Source organism: Homarus americanus, unplaced genomic scaffold (assembly GCF_018991925.1).
Source record: "Homarus americanus isolate GMGI-L3 unplaced genomic scaffold, GMGI_Hamer_2.0 scaffold57980, whole genome shotgun sequence".
NCBI classification, from domain to species: domain Eukaryota; kingdom Metazoa; phylum Arthropoda; class Malacostraca; order Decapoda; family Nephropidae; genus Homarus; species Homarus americanus.
The window spans coordinates 22,712,234-22,732,653 of NW_024716703.1; the positions used below are offsets into that span (position 1 = coordinate 22,712,234).

Consider the following 20,420-nt stretch of genomic DNA (forward strand, 5'->3'; position numbering starts at 1 on the left):
ATTGCAAAATCTAAACCTAAACTGAACAAGGGAGGGACTCTCCACCCAGGGAGTAAGCAGAGCCGAGAAACCGCGCTGCAGTTAGGGCGTGATCTCTTTATATTTCCCGAGGTTTTGAGTCATTGTGGCGCTAGACTTCAGTAACGCCTCAATTTACGTATTTACACCTTTATTTGTGATTTTTTCCCACTAATAATAATAAAAGGGTAACACATACGTTCAAACTTCAATTAAATCAAATCTAATCTCTTTATATTTACGTTAAAACTAGAGAAAACGAATGTCTTTGTCGCGTTGTGTCCCCATCAACCCTTGCGCGGACCAGGCATGAAACGCACGTGATGCCTTCTCCCACCCCAATGTAAGCTCGCGCGTGACTGGTTGATAGCTTCACATAGAAACTGCTAGAGCCAATGGGAGCGCGCGTAGCATTCTGAGCCACTCGAGGCAAGGTGGCTGCGAGATTTTGACAGCAGTTGGCTTACAGACACTGTGAAGTGAGGGTGTACACGCTCCCGCGTATCGTCCGCGGCTTTCACGTGGATTTATTTATTATAACTACAAATATGAGCTTGGCTGTGCTTCTCCAAGCTGCAGAATATATAGAACGGCGGGAGCGGGGTAAGAATATTGTGTTATGTATGCATTTTTATAATTTTACATCATAGAGGGAGGAAAGTCTTACATCGATTTTATACCCAAGCATGTTCAATTCTCAGGCAAACTATTAAATTTGTTCCATTATCAATTGTTACTTTATCTTTATAAAGCTACCAATAATTAAATCTTTTGAAGTTATCGTGGAGTTAAGTACCAAAACAGGATGAGTGTCAGACGGCCTTAAATGAGAGGTGGCTGGCATCCGCTCCGGGTAAACGTGGACGCTTTGTTTAAAGTTATATATGAAATATATAGTTATTGATAATACACATAGCGTTGTCAGTAATTAATCATTATCGTTTTCTTTGACCATTGTGTTAACTAGTGCTGAATGACATGTATTGTGGTTCAAAATAAGCTTTAACGAAAGCCATCATACTGCAATTGAGAAGCACGTGAGGGTGACTGGTGTTCAGTGGTTGCTTCTCATACACCGTGTGCTAAACTCACTTAGTAATTGGTTCGAATCCTTTATTGTTTTTATTACCATGACCATGGGGATTTCTTAACTTTGTTATCATCTTGATAGTAATTTTTAAAGCGAATCATTGGCAAGACTTACAAGGTGCTATAGAGGTTTTTGACCCAGAACCCTGGTTAGTAGGTCTTAACTATTGCATTTCAGATAATGGGATTCGATAACATTGCGGAATATTTCATTTGGAATTGCGAGACATTGTCTTTTAATTTCTTCTTTCAACTCATCGAATGTCGCTTGTGTGAGCACATTTTTTTGGGACACCCTGTATATGTAAATTTTTTATACGGGCATTAGCCCACACCAGGGCATGTGGGCGAAAATATAAATAATACATTAATAATAATTACTAAAAAAATAATAACAATAAAATGGTAATATTAATAATAATAACCATGAATAAATACGAAAATGGAAACAAAAATCAAGAGCGAGAAACGACATATTGTCCATATTCACATACCTAAAAAACAAAACAAAGGCCAATAAACCCTTAAAAACCTATAAAAAAGGCCAAAATCATCTTTAACTTTTAAATAAATCACCAGTTGTAGTAGTGCACACAACCATTCAACCCACACCACCTTTCTAGCTGCTCATTCTTAATCATTGATCATATTAATAAAATATCCCCAAATAAAAAAGTATTAGCGGTCCAACGAATTACCCAAAAGTATATTAAATCAGGGTAAAATCTTAACGAATATATGTTTTACATCAATAAAACCTGATTAATAATGTTTTCATTGAAATGTAGTCAAAATAATGAAATAATAAACCACGAAAAACGCTAAATTCCAAAGAGTCACCTATCCAAAATGGAGATATAATTACTGATGTTTCTGTTACTTTGGGGTATTTAACATAGCCGTAGGATTTACTTTTCGTTAGGTTAGGTTAGCGAAGTGCATCACGATGGATCTGAGTTATCTCTCTTGTTCACGAACTCTTTAAAATTTAGCGTTCGCCAATACTGAAAGTTTTTCGCTGTTTATTATTTCATCTTACATATTATTTTTACAAAATTACACTAAAAATATTATTAGACATGTTTTGTGTACTGTATGTATAACAGATATTCGTTAAGATTTTGCCCTGATTTAATATACTTTTGGGTACTTTTGGGTAATTCGTTGGACCCAAGTATTAGTATTCAAACTAAAGTACCAAGTACCTCTACTTGTGACAGCCTCTCTACACCCACAAGAACTACAAGGACGACGTTACGGCCGTAATGGCCATTGCTGTCGACTACCAGCAAATAAAATGAAGTCATAACATACACTCACTTGCTAAGCTTTGCAGATTAAACGGGGGCGCGACTAACAAACTACGTCTGCTACGATCTAATAAATTACAGGGGCTTACTCACAGAGGGAACACAGACATTTAACTAATTATTTATTGCGAAGTGGCAAAGGTGTCGAATTACATGCCTATTTAATTGAGGTTACAACCGGTGCAGAAGTCTTACGTGAAATTCCTGAAAAATTAGAATAAAGTATATGTAATTGTTTTTTGTTATTGTTGATCATCTTCTGGATGCAGTTCATTGTTTAATGTTCAAATCTCGAGCTTGGGTGGTGAAAATGGTTACTGGAATATCAACTCCATTGACTTGGCCTTGGTGTAATTTCAAGGGCCCAGGTCTGACTTGGTTACTTTATTAACATAATCAACAGCCATACCCAACCTGAAAAAAATCATGGCCCCGTATACCTGGCAGCCCGTTAGGGACTGTGGGTAAGTAGGATGTATACTAATTCCTTGGTATACAACGAGTCAACGTGGTCGACACTGCTTTCAATATCTTTCACTTCCCCAAGTGTTAAGTTAGGTACCCATTAACAACTGATTAGACTAGGAATACCCCTGATTCAAATTGTGATCCTTGGCACTGTATACTCGGCCGCTACACCAACTTATCCTTAAGAAAATATGTACTGTATTACAGAAAGATGTGCAGAACAGCACAGTTTTATTAAGAAATTTTCTCACTTTGGCTTCTTGTCGATTTTAGCGAGTTCTGTTGACGTTATTCTAGTAACCGTGTGGTTATCAGCACATACCTGGATCACGCGCAACTACAATTGTATTGTGTTATTTGATAATGATAAACACTGAGTTTTTACGGTACTGACTTATCTGTTGGCTTTTCAAAAGTTTCCTTTTGCCCTGAAATATCACCTACTGTATTAGCAGTACTGCATATTATGTGCCCAATTAATGTAATACTTGGGAGTTACAAATCTGACCTTGAACCACTCGTTAATGTTTGCATTGATTTGGTTTTATGCATATCCATGTAGTAAAACTACAGCTAGCACTTTAGTTGGAGATGTTCCTGGTGGAGGACAGTAATACCATTATGACTAACGAATATTAATGCCTCTTATTTGTCATCCTACAGAGATGGAGCACGGCTATGCCTCAACTTTACCTATGCCCGACCACTACAGATATTCAAAATCCTCCAAACGATCGCGATCCAAATCCAAGTTGCAGAGTAACCGGTAAGTTAACAGTGGATGAATGCTCGCGGAGATATACGTATAGTTGTTTGGTTCGTGTTAGCTACCGTATGTTGTGGAATGTTTGCTCACAGGTTAGTTTAAGCTGAGTGAATATTGATCCAGGAAATCTTTTTTGTAATGGTTTTATTTGAAAAAAAATATAATTATTATTTTGGTGACGTCATAATCTGGATGTATCTCATAATGAAACGCCCAGAAAATCGAGGACTAGAGTTAGTATTCAGTTTATGAAGAGTACTATAGTGGCATTACATGGATGTGATTTAATTTTGGCTCGCCATGTGTGATGGAGACATGGCAGTGATGAGTTGGGGCAGAATATAGTGTTACAGGTATTCCAGGAAAAGTTATGAATGTTACTGGGGATGTAAGATACTGTACTAAGAGTATGGTGTAGCTGTAGATGATTCAGGATTTCTGTTGGGCCTAAACAGGTTAAGCTTGATATTTTAACTCTGAAAATGTCGATGCGTAAGAGTTCTGTTCTAATGATTTCCCAGTTACTACCAGCTTTATAAAGCAGCAGTCTAGGGTAGACTGACCCAGAGAATTTTGCCCTGGCTACACTGACGCTGCTTATAACCCAATTCTCAGTCATCCATGTTTAGCACTGGGAATCACAGCCTTACTTATAGTGTAAATTTGGTGTCGGTACATCATTACACGTACTGTATATTATATTATCGTACTTTGTTGTTAAGATAAGCCCACCCAGGCAGAGGTCACTGACCCACATTTTCCTTGATTTATATCACTGGTTTATTCATAAACGGATATGGAAATACTGTATGATTAGGTTCTTTCAGAAATATATGAGCATGTAGACCCTGCTGCTAGATGGCATCACGAAAATTGTGACCTAGTCCCAGGTTGCTGATCTGACTTCTGCCTCGTTTACACACAATTGCAGGGTCTCAATAATTGTTTCTCTTACTATTGACAACACAACATACATATATCGTTTCTCACTATTTATTTTCATTTTTGTATTTCTTATGGTTTTTAATTATTATTAATAGTTTTATTATTATCAATATTTTATAATGTTATTTTTAATGCATTTTTATTATAAAATTTATTTACTGTGAATTATTATTTATTTTTTAATTTTGTATTTTTATTATTAATTTGATTTATTATTATTATTATTATTATTACTACTACTACTACTACTACTACTACTACTACTACTACTACTACTACTACTACTACTACTAACTACTACTACAACATTTTCGCCCCACCAGGCCCCGATATGAGTCAGTGACCTGTGCCCGGGTGGGCTAATCCCCGAAAAAAGAGTTATTATGAACTTGACCTTAACAAGAATTTCGTTTCGTCAACGTTCTAAGTATCTTATATACAAGTGGACACCCAAGTATACCGGCGTAAAATATTTATCGATGAAAGCGTTTACCTTCACGCTTGGTAAACATCGTCGTCCTAAAATTGCTGACGTTAAGAGTTGAAAAATCTTTCAGTTTTGTTCGCTTAACGAACAAATTGCTACAGTTTCCCCTCGGCCTTGTCAAGGTATGGAATTTTAAACGTAACATAAGTCCACAAGTATATTCCCATATCAGATATAAGAGTATGTCAAGCTGCCATGGCCTGTGTTCCTGCTCTCCACGCGTCAGTTTTGCTTACGTGGATTTTGCCAGTGCGTGCCGGTTGGTGGTGACCATTACATCACGTCATCACTGTAAGCAGCATACTGTACCCCCCCCCCCTCTTCTCTCCGGCTGAGCAGGTGTTGGCTGTTAGTTTGCCTAACGGTAGTGTTACATTAATTTTAAGGCAAGTGTTCGTACTTGCTGTTCGTTCATGCTGCCAGAAAAAAAAACACGACAGTGATTTTTTTTTCTTCTTCAAATTCTGATTCCATAACATTTCCTGAATGAGCTTGTACAATGTCAATCACGTTTTTTTTTATACCCTGGACCTATAATACCAGGTAGTAGGCAGCTACCAAACGGAGGTACTACTGTCTGGGAAGATATTGGAAGCATAATGTATTGTCTAATGGTAGACCCTGCTACCTTTGGTATCACAAAAATTGTAACCAGGTCCCAGATTGCTGATCTGACTTTCTGCCTCATTTATACACAATTGCAGGGTCTCAATTGGTTCTTACTATTGACAACACAACATACATACAGTATATTGTTTCTCACTTTTGATCTTTTTTACTTTTTGTATTTCTTTATGGTTCTTTATTATTATTATTATTATTATTATTATTATTATTATTATTATTACAGTGTTATAATTATTATCATTATTATTTTATTATTTTATTTTCAAATTTGTATATTATAAATTGTATTTACTTTGAATTATTATTATTATAAGACATGGCGATTTCACAGTTGCATGCTGTACTGTGGGAATACCAAAGGTTGGCGTGTTGCCCAGTGGGTATTCAGACCTCAACATGTACCCTGAGTGTCCCGTTGCTTATGGCCTGTCAGATTGCTTCCGAGCCACAGGCAACTCTTGCAGGCATCCACGCCCCGCTGAAATTCACAAACAGTAGCTTCGTTCTTATTTCAACTCCCACCTTGTATATTTTTGGGAGTATACAATGTAATTTTTTGTCAGTGATCTAAGAGGGACTAGCGGATTTATTTGATATTTGGTTTACAGCTATATCAGAACCATCTAGGCCCAGTTGGTAACAGGTTTTTCCATTAGAAATTTTGACAGTGCCAACAGCATTGCAGTTTGTGTCAGAGAAATATATATATGTAATTTTTTTTTAATTTTTGGCTTGTATCTTTTCTTTGTACTGCTTTTTTGAAGTGATTGAATTGTATTCTTTAAGTGTTCCTCATTCTCTTGAGAAATATTTGTCTTTTTTTATGTCTCTTGTTTTTGGGTGATTGCAAAGCCTCTTATTGTTTGAGTTTACAGAGTCCTTTGAAGAAATTATGCATCTAAACCATCGTCATGTCCGTCTGTGTTCAATATCTTTAAACTTTATGGACGGAATTGTAAAGGACACACCACAGCTACCCGTGGTGTGATCTTTTCAGTTCTGCCTCCCAATTACAGCGGACACAACGAGTCATACAGTTACAGTATGTGCAGATTCTGAGTGAGCATATACCGTTAGTTTGGACGTAAATCTTCCTCACAGAAATCTGTAACCACAAACGACAAGGGTCTTGGTAGCTCCATGTACGTACTGTATTCCCCTTGTCCTGATACGTTTCATTCTATTTATGTCATCACTCTTGCACATTAGTCACACACTTTCTCGGTCCACTCTTCCATTATCTCACTTCTTTGTCCTCTTCTCTTTGCAAGGCTTTTATTTCATCCCTACCTCTAATTCTCGCAGTCCTGTCTCGTGTTCTATCGCCCGAGTGTTGTACGCTTTGTTTTTGCGTCTCCCTGTCTGCGGTCCCTCCCACGAGTTCTGTCGTCCAAGTGTCGCGTTCCATCCCTTTCTTCTATCCCTTGGTCCTTAAACCTGTTTCTTCCCTCGTGTCATCTCGTTCCTGAGTTGCTCTTTCCCACACCTTCGTAGGTTCTGACGTTCTCTCGTTCTTAGCCTCTGATGTAGTTTTGCTTTCCGTAAGTTAGTCGTCCTTTTTCTTGAGTTCTGTTGGTCTTGAGGTGTCTGATATCGTATTCTCTATAGTGAGTTCTGTTCTCCCAGTGTCTTTTTTTTATCCCCCGTGTTCTGTCGGCATATCAAGTTATCTGTCACGTGTTCTTAGGTTCTGAAGTTGACGTTTTCTTACCTGCGCCTCTAGTTCATGTTGTCTCGTCCCGTCTCTCTGTCGCATGTTTCGAGTTGGTTTGTCTTGTCTCGCATTTTCTTATTCTGTGTTATTTTCTCGACTGTTTTTGTTCTCTAGTCCTTGTGTCGCTTATTTCGCATGTCACAACCTCTTTCTGTTGTCCTCTCCTATATTTATCAATTTTTTGTCTTACGCTCGCAATCGTCTCTTTCATTCTCTAGTCATTTTCTCTTTTTTTTCTTTTCTGTATCCTTTTGTTTCTCTTGGTTTGCCCTTTATTCATTTCTTTTATCTTACTAGTTCAATCGTTCCGTTATTTAGTTTTGTCTTCCTTTCTCTTCCTCTTACAGTGTTGTGTTCAGTCTTCTAAACAGACGATCAGGCGTTCCAGTGTTTGTGTTGTGTGTTCTTCGAGGGGGAGGAGGTCGTGTTGGTGCCGAGGATTTGTTTGTTTGTTAGGCCAGTATCTGGTGGGGCCTCTTTCGTGTTTGTCAGACTTAGGTACAGTAATTCGTATGTGATGCGATATCATTAGTTCATTATGTACGGTAGTCCCACCTTAATGATTCAATTATAAAATACAGGTAGATGTACTGTATTCCCCAGGTGGAAGCAGTAGGCTAATTATAACAATGGTGTGGTACAGATTAAGATATAAAGTACAGGTATCATAATGAAATTCCTATGTCAGTACTGTATGGTATTATGAAAGATGGATTCTTATAGATGTAGTTTTAAGTACAGGTATAGTGATCTCTAGGGGAATGTTTGTACCGTAAAGGTTGGTGCCACTCCTGTACTCTTGTGTTAAGTTATCACTGCCATATTCAGGTCTTTCGTTCCTCTTGTGTTACACCTGCCTGTGTCTCTGGCCTTTTTTAACGACCAGTAATAGATCTTATTAAGCTGTGAGTAAGTATGTGTGTTTGTTTTAATCTTCCTCTTTTTGTGTTCTCAGTCTGGCCTCGTGTCCATATTGTAGGCCTATTCTCGGTAGTCCCTCCTATTTTCTCTTTCCTCGGAACCGTGGCCGTGTTTCGTCCGTCCTGCCAGATTGTTTTTCAAGGTTTTTATTGGTATATACAGTATCGCCTATCATTAAAATCATGTGCTGCCCGGGTGCTCATGTCCTCTCAACCGGTGCCATACTAAGGAGGGTCCACTAATGTGCTGCAAACCTAATGAATTACACCAAATGGGGTCGTATATCAAAGAAACTGCATAATTAGTGAAATAAGTCGCTTAGGTATTCCACAAGCGGTACCTTAATGTGAGTGATATTGTCATATAGTTACGTTGATGTAGGATTCTGGCTGTATGGCGGAAGGAACGTGTTATTTTTTTTTACTTTGTGCGATAACTTTACATTCAGAGTGCTATGACTTAAGCCCCTAAGTACTGTAACTCCACAATATTAACCTTATCGCTGTACCAGTGGGTCTAAATTCTGAAGGATAGAACATCTCCTGTGACGTACCGGTACTCTGTTATTTAGGTGTATTGTGGTTGCTATCTTTACCCCTAACTTGAGCAAGCCAATGAAATATGTCCTTAACATCCTCAGATGGGGAAAAGACTTACGAATTTGGACAATCAAGAGTCCTGGTGGCTGATTTTCAAAGCTTTGTAAGTCGAATTTTCCATGTAACTTGAGATGTAAGAACACACTTTATTTACTGACTTCAGATAAAGGACAAGATATCAATTATGCTGGTAATGTGCTGTCACAAGATAGCTATGTTCACTTACCACCAGGTATGTGAAAAAAAAAACATTGCAGAATTTTAATGAATCTGAACCTAATTGTCTTGGTGCTTTACGAGTGGTTTTACTCGTGGTTGTGACAGCATCGTTGGAGAGTCGTGTGGTACTTTTCTCCTTTGACGTTTGTCCACAAGGGCCCAGGCAACGGATTCACAGAAGTTCACACAATGATTATTCCTCGAAACAAATACCTAAGGAAGTGATTAGTGGTTTGATTTACTGTACTGTATAGCACAAAAGTATCATGAAAATACATTTGAAAGTTTAACGTAAGTGGATACGTTCACTTGGTAACTGTTAGATTTAAAATATAAAGTTAAGGCGTAGCTCTGATGCTCACTGTTTATAATGTTTAAATTTTCACCCGGTTGGAGATATAAGATGACATGCATCGGATTTACTCGGTTAAATAAAACACAAAATGTCGACCAGATTGGAGTCACAGCTGCACTTACCTTCTCCCATAACCCTGTATTTTCTTATACCCAGTTTGGAGGCAATAATTTTACGAAGGTTTATGAACAATGATTCAAGTCTTTCGTTAACTTGTCTGCTTCTCTGTTTTTATAAAAAAATTTTTTATGCAATTCACTAAAATTATACCACAGTAAATCGTAGTGTAAAACAGGGAAAGAAAAGCTCATGCATTACTTCAGATGAAATTAATTAGATGAATAATAATCTCGGTCCAAGTCTTATTGAGGAAAGTGTAACACATTTTACCTAAATTGGCTCAGTTTGTTCCTGACCCATTAAATAATTGGTAAAATTTCACGGAGAAATTTTGCTGTGTGGATGAATTACGAGAGGAGGAGATAGGAACTATGGAATATACAAGCCCGCTATTTTACTTTAATGGAAGGTACAGTAAATAAAAGACTTTTATTTACTGTGACAAGAGAGAGTGAAACAATGAAGCCGAGAGTCGAGGCTTTGTTACGCCTCGGTGCCAACCTCACTCTTTATAACATTGAATATACTGTATATATTACTCGCAGCTTTTGGGTGGCGTATAATCAGCTTAGTGTCTGGCTTTCTTGACCTGTTGGTGTTTTGCGCACTTGGGGAACGTTTTGTTGAAGAGCGGCTTCTTACACAACAATGACAAATTCATGTCCATCTTTGTAGTTTCCTGGCGTATACCTTATATTAAGATAAAAGCTCATTCGAAAATATTAGTTTTCAGGTAAAGTGTGCTAAGTGTTTAAAATAGTAAAGACATATAGAACTGCCTTTCAGTTGATTTATCTTCGCTTCAAATAGCTGTTGTCTGTGGAATTTTAAAGTATTATTTTTTCTTCATTTTTGTGTCTTGCAGTTCGGTAGCAGATTGTTGAACTCAACTTCTGGCTTATGGTTCACTAAATACTTTTTGTGAAACAGTACCGGTAATGACTCACTAGCTTACCGGAAACGATCACTATACGAGAATAACTGTTGTTGTACAAGTCAGCATTGCGTCATTTCCTAGTTAATGTTACGATAAATGGTGGACGTGCGTCACTTCTCATTTGTTTTATTGCAGCGCTAAAGAGAGTTCACAGAAGGGGGCCACAACTGGTGTGTGGGTTGTATAAAACGGTAGAGAGAGAGAGAGAGAGAGAGATTCCATGTCCTTAGATAGTTTACAGTGGGAGTAGGGGTTAGTATACATTGTTCCTGTGTAACTGCGGGGGGAGGAGGGGGGATTTATTTGTGTCCTGGACATATGGTGGTGTGCGTCGTGTTGTGTTTGTTTCATGTGAGTAGTCTACTCTCACTCTACCATGAAACAGTGTCAGATTTCATAATTGATGTAGAAGATATTACGATACCATAGTTATTTGTATTGATTGGGTTATTGAACAAGAATTGATCTCTCTCCACACACACACACCGAGTAGTTTGAAGTCTTAAAATCCTCTCTGGTTGTATAGGGAGGACAAATATGACCAATTATGAACATTGTATAGTAGCTCTTGACATGCTCAGTGTGGTAAGTCAGCGTGCGTAGTAAGTTAAACATACAGTATATAGTTGATACAGACGCCACAGACCAGTGGAGTAATACTGCTTCAGGAGGCGACCGTGTTGTTACTCTTGCCACTAGAACCTGGCCAATATACTAACACAAAACAATACTCTTGATTTATCTCACATTTAATTGGAATAACCTTAAAGTCTATTGGTTGATAATATTTTACAGGGTGCGTGTTCCTTAGATACTAGCGTTGCCGAATCCTGTTGTACTTTGAAGGACAAATACCCCTACCGGAGGCATAAGTATTAATCTCCATTTATGAGTTTCATCTCTGGACGTTTCATCATACTCAGTCTAGAACATGGCCGAAGAAACCAAGGATACTGTGCTAGGGTAGTTCTTCCACCATTACGCAAAGAACTACAAATAACAGGGAGAAATAGTGTTATCGAATATGGCAGTCAGTTAATCTGAAAAACTAAGTAATCAGCATAATACTAGAGGATAGTAAAAAGAAAGCCTCGTACTGTAGTAATGGCTTAAGTGGTGTAAAACTATACCTTCCTGAAAAAGATACCTGGGGTGTGTGTTTTGGGGGGGGGGTGGGAGGGGTGCATTTTTTCCACTCCAGTAGTGAAGGACACTCGTACAGATTCTGCTCTTGCACAATCAAAAGTGACCGAAAATTGGTTAGGTATTCAAATATATATACTGTATAAGGTGTTAAAACAGGAAAGCTTACCTATTTATGACTGATTCACCGTATATGTAGGAAAGTAAAGCGGATGTAACATTAAGTATTATTTAAGGTCGTAGTTGACACAGGACGACTTGATTCAAAACTACTAACCTAGACGTGGACGCCAAGGTGACTATACTGTACAGCACACGCCAGCTAACCTCCTCGGTTTTGAGGGAGTGAATATATACATAATAAGACTTTCAGATTGTAATTCTCTGCTCCTCCACATTATTAAATATATTTCTTATTAAACAATATTCTTGTAATTAGGACGTTTTTACAACATTTGCAATTCAATTATGTCGTTTACTCTTGCTAAACTGTGTCGTCTCCTTTGTGTACGTATCGGATATTTTTTTAGTGTTTGTGTTCATTAAGATTCCTGATGGTCGTCGATAAAAGTCACCTCTCATTCTTTCGCCACCGTATCTTTGTTTTCTGTTTGTGTAGAAGTTTTACGTATTCCTCAGATTTTGTTTTTGTGTTTAACTGGATGAATTTCGGCAACTATTTTGGTATATTCTGAAGTAAATGGTGGATTCTTTTTGTATTTAATATCGTAGTTCAATATACCCGTTAGTCATTAAGGTCGGAACTTTATAGAAAAAAATCTGAACATTTCTGGTATCGTTGTGGTTCGGTAATTTTGGATCAGGTTTTAATTTATTATTGATTAGTATATGTTTGTTGTGGCACATAATATACTAATTCTTCTTTATCTTACTTTTATGTACTGTACCCGATTCCTTTTTTTTAATTTCGTCTAAGTTACGGATCGTTAGTGAAGGCGCTAACACCATGCAGTTGTTACCGTATATTCTTTGCGTAAAAAGGTTCCCAGATTTTGACTGCTGCACAACATAATGAGAAACTATATTGATATATGTAATTTTTATATTGAATGCAGTACTTTCAGGTTTACTGGATGATTATGCCCCTTAGGATTAACCAACCTAATGCTAACACCCCCCCTCCCTCAGGTAGCGTTTGGCTGTTTAATCAAGTGAAATAAGTTGGGAGGGGGGTAATGTTCAAGTGATCTTTTTCAAGGAATCCATAACTTAGAATATAATGAAAGTTATTGTTGATGGACATGAATATTCAGTACTGGACTTGAATAAAGTTTGCCATGAAGGGTTGAACTTTGCTTAGTGTAATTGTTGGGGGATTTTTGTTGTTGTAATTTTCTAGTTAATGTGTATATAGTACAAACCTTTGGTCACAGTAATCTTCTTCATTATTATCTTTAACTAAATAAGATAGTGAGGATGATTTCTGACCTTATCTCTGTTTATCACACAGGGTACGTCTGGGGAACGATTTTATCGAAAAGGGGATTTTGTGTGAATTTAGATAACGCAAAGGGTTTATTCGGAGTTGTTGCAATGGGAAATGTAATCTTGTGATACGTGAAAAGTTAGTTCCAATTAAGGGTTTACATTACGTTGCACGAAAGCTGTAGAATTAATGCTTTGGGTTGTGTAATGTGTGGGGCTTTCTTTGGTGTTCTTAAGTTGGTCTAATAGTGCGTAGGAAGTGTGGCTAGGCTACCTGATGGTGTAGACGTGTGTGTGTGTGTCAGAAATCTAGAGACAAAAATCCAAATCTGTCGGTTTCCAAAAATTTTTTAGTACACATGAAATAGTTGTCAGCCATTCTACTTTTGAACGTGCTGGGAATATATTTTTGCCATGCAGAATCAGAACAGATTTGTTAAAAACTCCAAATAAGAAACTGAATTTGATGAATAATATTTTGAATGAGAAAAATTAAATGTCGTCTCATACGATCTTAGACACATCACCAACGGAGGTTTAGGTTGATAAGATTAAGTTAGAGAATTATGAAGCGAGACTACACAGAGAAGACCAGTTTTGTGTGAAAGAGGAAGAGCGAAGGAGGCTAAGAGTCTCACTGACGAATAAACTTAACAAAGTGGATAGTTGTGAAGCATCCATCAAAGTGGAAGTCTTGATTCACTTGTTCGCCTCACTAGGAGTCCAGGATAAATGGATTTAGTTTCTTGGAAGGTTTTTGCACGAGTTCCACATCATTTCTTTTGGACTGGAATAAAATTGATAGGTTGATAAAATAGATAGGTAGTAATTTCTGGGAGTCGTTAATAATTAATAGGCCACTCTGTTAGAGCTAAAGTATCACAAGTGTCATATTGAAAAAAAAACAATATCAAGAAACCTTTGGTGTAGGCTATATAGTACCAAAGGTATATTACAGTGGTGAATCCACCACGTTTTATTCTCCTCGTGGTAAAAAGCCTCATGATATCCGTGTAATCATGGCTATAGGCTCTTAACACTGGTACCATAATTACAGTATTTGAAAGATTAAGATTGCTATATTTTTTATGAGTTTTTCGATTATGTAAACGCTGGACAGTCGTGTTAACGGGTAACGTAGAAACTATTTGAATAGACCAAAATTCCAAATTGTTAAGGTTTGTCTCAATCTTTACAGAACTGTGATAAAGAAAATTGAAGCTCGCGTTACGTCAGGCTTAACTCTCCATAAACTGAGTTTTCCCTTCACACGTTTTACCGTATAAGCGTCAACCTGGCCAGTTTTAGACTCCTCGCTTTTATGTATAGAAGGCAGCAAGAGAAGTTACAAGACAGCAGCGCCACAGAAGGTGACTTGGCCAACACACTTGGTCGACTAGCGCTCCCCGTGCAAGGAGCTGAGGTGAAGGAGAACGCGGATAAAAGTGTAGTGGGGTGTCCGGGCATTGTGGCACTGGCCATATACGGAAATTATTTATAATATAAATTTGTTATAGGTATTAGTTGGGTATTTAGGGAAAAAGGAAACGTAGGTTAATCCGATCTAAACTTAGTTTTATGACGCTGTATGCCTTGACATTGCCTTTGTGCCCGACCACTGTGTTGGCAATGAATGAGCTTTGTCCGTAACACGTAGAGGTTTGGACTCTGTATTATATACACGTTTTCTGGTATGCATGGCCAGCGTTGTTGGCCAGGAAACCATTTTGATTATCGTTCAACGTCGTATTTGTTCACATAACTGGCCATCTACGCTGAAACTTTGTTCCAGTATAATGACGTGATGTTGGTTGCTTTGGTTTTGAAGAGTAAACGTGTGTGGTAAAGGCTGTACTGTATTCTGGGTGTGAAATTTCCAATCTCTGTCGTTGATATAAAGAGGATGTTTGTTGAAATAAGCTTCACTGAAGTAAGTTTAAAGTCGTGTGATGATTAGAGCGCTGTGTTGAAACCTGTTACCGAAGGGATAAGATAACTTAAGAGTTAAATCCCGGCTCGCCTGATAAGAACCCGGGAGAGGGGGGGGGGGGTTGACTCACAGTAACAGATTCAGATTTGCCCCCGAGGGGGCTAGTTTATTGGGCACCCCCTTACATCCTGTGTAAGGTGAAGCGCAGAAGCGTTTACAGCGCCCAACAGGGAAGTATGAAAAGTTCATACTTGCCTTTATGACTCGTACATTAAGGGCGTAAAAGCCTGAAGGGTCATAGGTTCTGTCAAGTTACATAAAGTGAGAGAATGATGAGTGTGTGGGGGGAAAGTTCCCGGTACATTTGATCTGTTTATGGCAAAGAGTGGCAGGTCCCTAATAATGTCATTTGCCAGGCCTGTGACTAGGAGGAGGGATAACTCACAGTAACGTCGTCCGACAACATGAGCTTTCAGGCTCACGGGTTTATATTCCTTATCAAAGATTTCTAGTCTTGGTACTTGTGGAAATGTGAATAATAATTGCAAGGGATTTCCAAAAATTACTCGTCTCACAGTACATTTGTATCTAACTACAGTTGTTACTCTAGTGTTACTGCGTTACCTCTGTAATGTGCCCTCTATAGAGCTTTACCTCATTACGCTAGTACCTGTGCTTCACCACATTTGTATCTCATCCCTGCTGTACGGTACCTTATCGTTGTTCACTAATTTTCACTTTTTCATTATTACACGTGTACATCACTATGCTGTACACTACTGCAAATGTTCCTCACTGTAGGTGTTTCACAAGCTACATTATATGATGTGGTTGTCAATGAGGTTGATGACATGAATGTTGAGGCACGTCAAGGGCGATAAGGGGAGGGTCTCTTATCTCTCATTATTTACTTAGATCCACCAAGATAAAAGGCTATATCACGTGGAAACAGTTTCTGTGTGATAGCTGTTGTCTTGTTAGTGAGTTTCGCTAATAGGCATATTATAGTACTCCAGGGATGTTGTATTGTTAACAGATAGTAGTAATAATAGTAGTAGCTGAAGTGTGATGTATAGTACTCACTTAGTACATCCCCCCCCCAAAAAAAAAAAACTTGTGTGATGTTTACCTTATTAAAAATTGCATCTACTGTATAACCTTGCTTCACTCTGCAGCAACAAGACACAAGCAGAGCGAGAAGTTTCCTATAGTCCGCTCTTCACTGGTTTAGACAAAGGCTGAAGTTGACCAGGTGTAGTTATTCACCTTGCTCTTACGTATAGTGAAACATGAGGGTGTTATGGGGGTGGCCAGAGTGTTTAGGAAATATTGAGTGACACAGTATCGTGACAATTGCCAACGGTCCCATGCGTTGATGAATGTAAGCATCACCCCGTCCTTCATGTGAGGTTATACTGCACCCCCATCCCAGCACTGAACCTTCTCATGAATGGGTACAACCACCATCCCCTATATTATGGTAATATTTATCTCGAGGATGGTTGTGCAACCCCTATCCCTCTTGGTGTGGTAATAGTACGGCATGGTATGGTAATTGTCCCTCATGGTATGATGATAATGCCACACGATATTAATAGTACCACCCCATGGTATTAGTAATACCGCCTTACCATTTATAAAAGGTCTCCCACCTACCATCCATCACGGGAAGGTGTTTATCTCCATTGGTCATGAAAGGGTAATAGCTTCACACCCCTCGTGGAAGAGTTACAGACCTTTATCCTCCAAGGAAGGCTACACTGCCCTCGCACCCATGAAAGGTTACAGCCACCCCCACACCCCCTCCACTATTCTTCCACCCCTTATGGAAGGCTCTATTCCATCGCATCTATCATGGAAAGGTATATTCAGCCCCCTCCCTCCCTCCTCCATGAAGAAGTACACTCACCCAACCCCCTCTTGGAATCGTAGTTTCTTACATTCCTAGTATGTTTACACTGTTCCTCATGTGAGGGTAAAGACCTGTTCTCTCCCACCCCTAATGGTAGGTGCCAGCCGTCACAGAAGTGGACGTCGTTCTCCAGCAACGTAGCAACGCTCCTCATCGACGGACGACACGTTAATGGCTGTAAAACTCAATCTCCACGCTCGTAACCTTGACCGCGGGCCTAGATATCGCTTTTCTTTTTTCCTGCTCTTTTCCTTCCTTCCTTTCGCTTGTAGAATACGTTTTTATCATCATTATTCTGTCCTCTTGGATTAATTTTTCTCATTTATTTCTTTAACCTGTTTTTCTTGTTAGGAGGTTGCTAGCTTTTCTGCTTTACTACGGCTCTCGTCCTTATTCCTCCTCCCCGGCCTTGTCCGTCTTGGTCCCACTTGTGTGCACAGCCGTCGCTTGTCCTTTCCCACTGTCATGCAGGAACGATTCCATCCATCAGCGTTCACCTTAAATGGTCCCGCGCGGTTGTTGGTAAACAATTATTCATCAGCCATTCGTCACTCCAAAATGATGGCCACGACATCGCAGATGACTCCCTCCCCCTTCATCTGCCGGGCGATTCCAGATATCTGTAGTCACGTAATACCTTACACTTTGTCTTAATGTAGGCCATCACCCCTCTCTCCGTCCTTCACCCCCCTTCCTTCTTCCTTCCAGCCTCTCTTACACCCTCCCTCGTACCCTCACTCTCCCTTCGTCCTTTTCCTCACGCTCCTGTCCTTCCTCTTCTCCTGCCCCCCCCTTTCCTCACATGCTCCCTCCCATCCTGTTTCTTCAGTTGTTCCTCACACCCTCCCTCCTCCCCCCTTCATCGTCTCCCTCCAGCCTCTCACCCCTTCCCTCGTTGTTGTGTAAGGTGGCGTGTCGATCTATTGACCGGTGACTTTGATTCTTTTAAACTTTTTTTTCCAAACACTACTTTGTCGTTGCTGTGCTCTTGGCAACACACTCCGTCCGAATGTCAGCTCGTTTTTTGTTGTTGTTCGTCGGCGGCAGAGAGTTACCGTTATGGAGGATAGGTTTACTGAGCCCTTTAACAGTGTTCGTCAGGCCGTAGGGTAAGTGTAAACAAAAGTATATATTATTCGAATCATAAGGAAGAAAAGTGCTCTTTTGTTCACGCTATCAAGGCTTTTACCTGTATAATGCTGTGACTGGAACCGAGATAGAAAAAGAGCGCTTGCGTACACACACACACACACACACACACACAAATATTTACTGCCGTAATAGATGCTGTTCTACCAAGGTACAGCCTCAAATATTGATATACGATATAGTTTATATCATTCAAGGTATCGTGGAGAACACGCTGTACGTTATGTTAATCAGGTCCGGGGGAAGTAAATGTAGCACAGTATATTATTCAAGTTATTGGGAAGAAAATGTTTGCTTGTAAGTTCACACCTATGAAAAGTATCGGTCAAGTATCTACAGTACAGTACGTGCTCTGCTTTGTATACACGGCGGATTTATACAGGGTGTCCCAGAAAATGATATACACACTGTCTTAAAGATTTTCGTGGAGGTTGCATGAATGCTTATATTACAATATCAACCTTGTCCTCACCTGCTGGTATGCGAGGTCTCCTACAAATGTGGGTAATGTACAGTAGCTGTTATAATACAAGCATTCATGCGATTTCCATGAAAATCCTGAAGGCAATGTTCGTATACGTTTCTTTGACACACACTGTTGTTATTGTTAATGGTGTTCTGGTCTGGAAATTTCATCGTAATAACAGGAAATTGCTGTCACAGTGAGGTGGCTTGACTGACACCTACTGGACCAGCAGAGCTCACCTGAAGATTACTGAGGCACTGTATGCATTGTTTGAGACAGTCATAAAAGTGTTATGAGTATTAGCCCTTTAAGGACGGTGGATTAGTCTTATCATATTCAGAAGATTTAAGCGTCTATGTTCAGTAGGTTTTCAATGTACATAAATTGTATTGGTTTTGACTTAGAACGACTGTTATAATTGTGTCACTGTTTGTTTGTGGGCGTCACTCATCGGTACGAGCAGCTCGACCTAATTTTGTTCCTTCCACGATAGAAGTTTTTTTTTTTTTGAGGGTTCCCTCAAACCTGTTTCATCTGAAGATTGACCCCCGCTGACGTTACCTGAGAGGTACATTAGGTTACCTTAGCTGAGTGGTTAATCTTCAAGTGATCCAAAATTTAATTAAATGTAAATAATGTGTGTTGTTTCTTTTTAATGTCCTCTAGTGGGGCTCTCCCACCCCCACAGGCCCCCGCCTCTCTCTCTCCTTACAAGAATTTTCTAGTTGCTTGTGATGACATGATAGTGGCTACGTACAGTACTGTATAGTAGATAGTGTAGAAAATAAATGTGATAATTTTTGTTGTACCTTAAGTTAGTATATACTGTAAGTGAAATGATCAGATTTATCGAGGTGCAATGTTAGGGAGTTATTAGGTTTACCAACGAGGAATGGTTTGCCAAAAAAAGGGGGGGGGCAAATTTATCGAGTTTGTTAACGAGCAAGGGGTGAATTATTGGGTTATAACGAGGGAAGGCAGATTTATTAGGCTTTTGTAGGAACAACTGGATTGAGTTTTTTCTAGTCGAGGCTGATTTATCTAGTGAGGGGGAGGGGGGAGATGCCCTTGTATTTTCACGAGTTTTGTTAGCGAGAGGAATACGGTCTTTTTTTATGGAAATTTGGGGAAATGTTTGGATTAATGGTGGTGAAGGTAGTTTTTTGGGGGGGGTGGGGGGAGTTTTATCGCCGAGGAACGTTCTGTTTGTTTGTCAATGAGGAGTTTTGTTTTATTTCCGTGTTTATTAGCGAGGAAGGTGTAAAAGTTGTAAATATCTCGTGTTTGTATACTTCATCGACATACAGAAAGTGCGGGGAGAGATGAGACTGAATTGTAACCTACACACCGAGGCGTCCACTTGCCAAAGACTGAAGATATTTGAAGAGAGATAGTGAGTTGAACTGGTAAGAGGTTATGTGACGTAGGAAAAAAAACCCTCACATTTATTAGCGAAGAAAGTCTGGGGGTCATAAGTTTTAAGTCGGGGACGGAAATCGGAGCGTAAAGGATAATTTTTTTTTCTCACTGGAATATCCTGACTGCATAGATTAACGAATGACGTTCATTAAGGTGGGCAAGGAACTTTTTTGGAGGGTTTTTATCGAAGAAGGTCTGGGATTTTTTTTTTTTTGGGGGGGGGAGGTTAACTGGGAAGTGTTGGAATTTAGGGCTGGTATCGAGATGGGTTCGTTTGAGGTTTACTCACTCTGGATTTTTTAAAGATTTCATCGTTGGGTCCGTTGGAAAAAGGTATCGATATGGCATTTTTAGGGATCATGAGCGAGACACTCCAGAAT

At 39.2% G+C, this 20,420-nt stretch overlaps 1 protein-coding gene across 1 annotated transcript in view; it reads left to right on the forward strand.

The window, feature by feature from the left end:
- Positions 1-488: 488 nt before the first annotated feature.
- LOC121858335 (max dimerization protein 1-like) overlaps positions 489-20,420 on the forward strand; it is a 149,908-nt gene continuing 129,976 nt past the window's right edge. The window contains exons 1-2 of the mRNA XM_042354731.1: positions 489-621; positions 3,549-3,651. Coding sequence (XP_042210665.1) covers positions 567-621; positions 3,549-3,651 — 158 coding nt within the window. The 5' untranslated portion in view covers positions 489-566. The remainder of the gene's footprint in view (positions 622-3,548; positions 3,652-20,420) is intronic.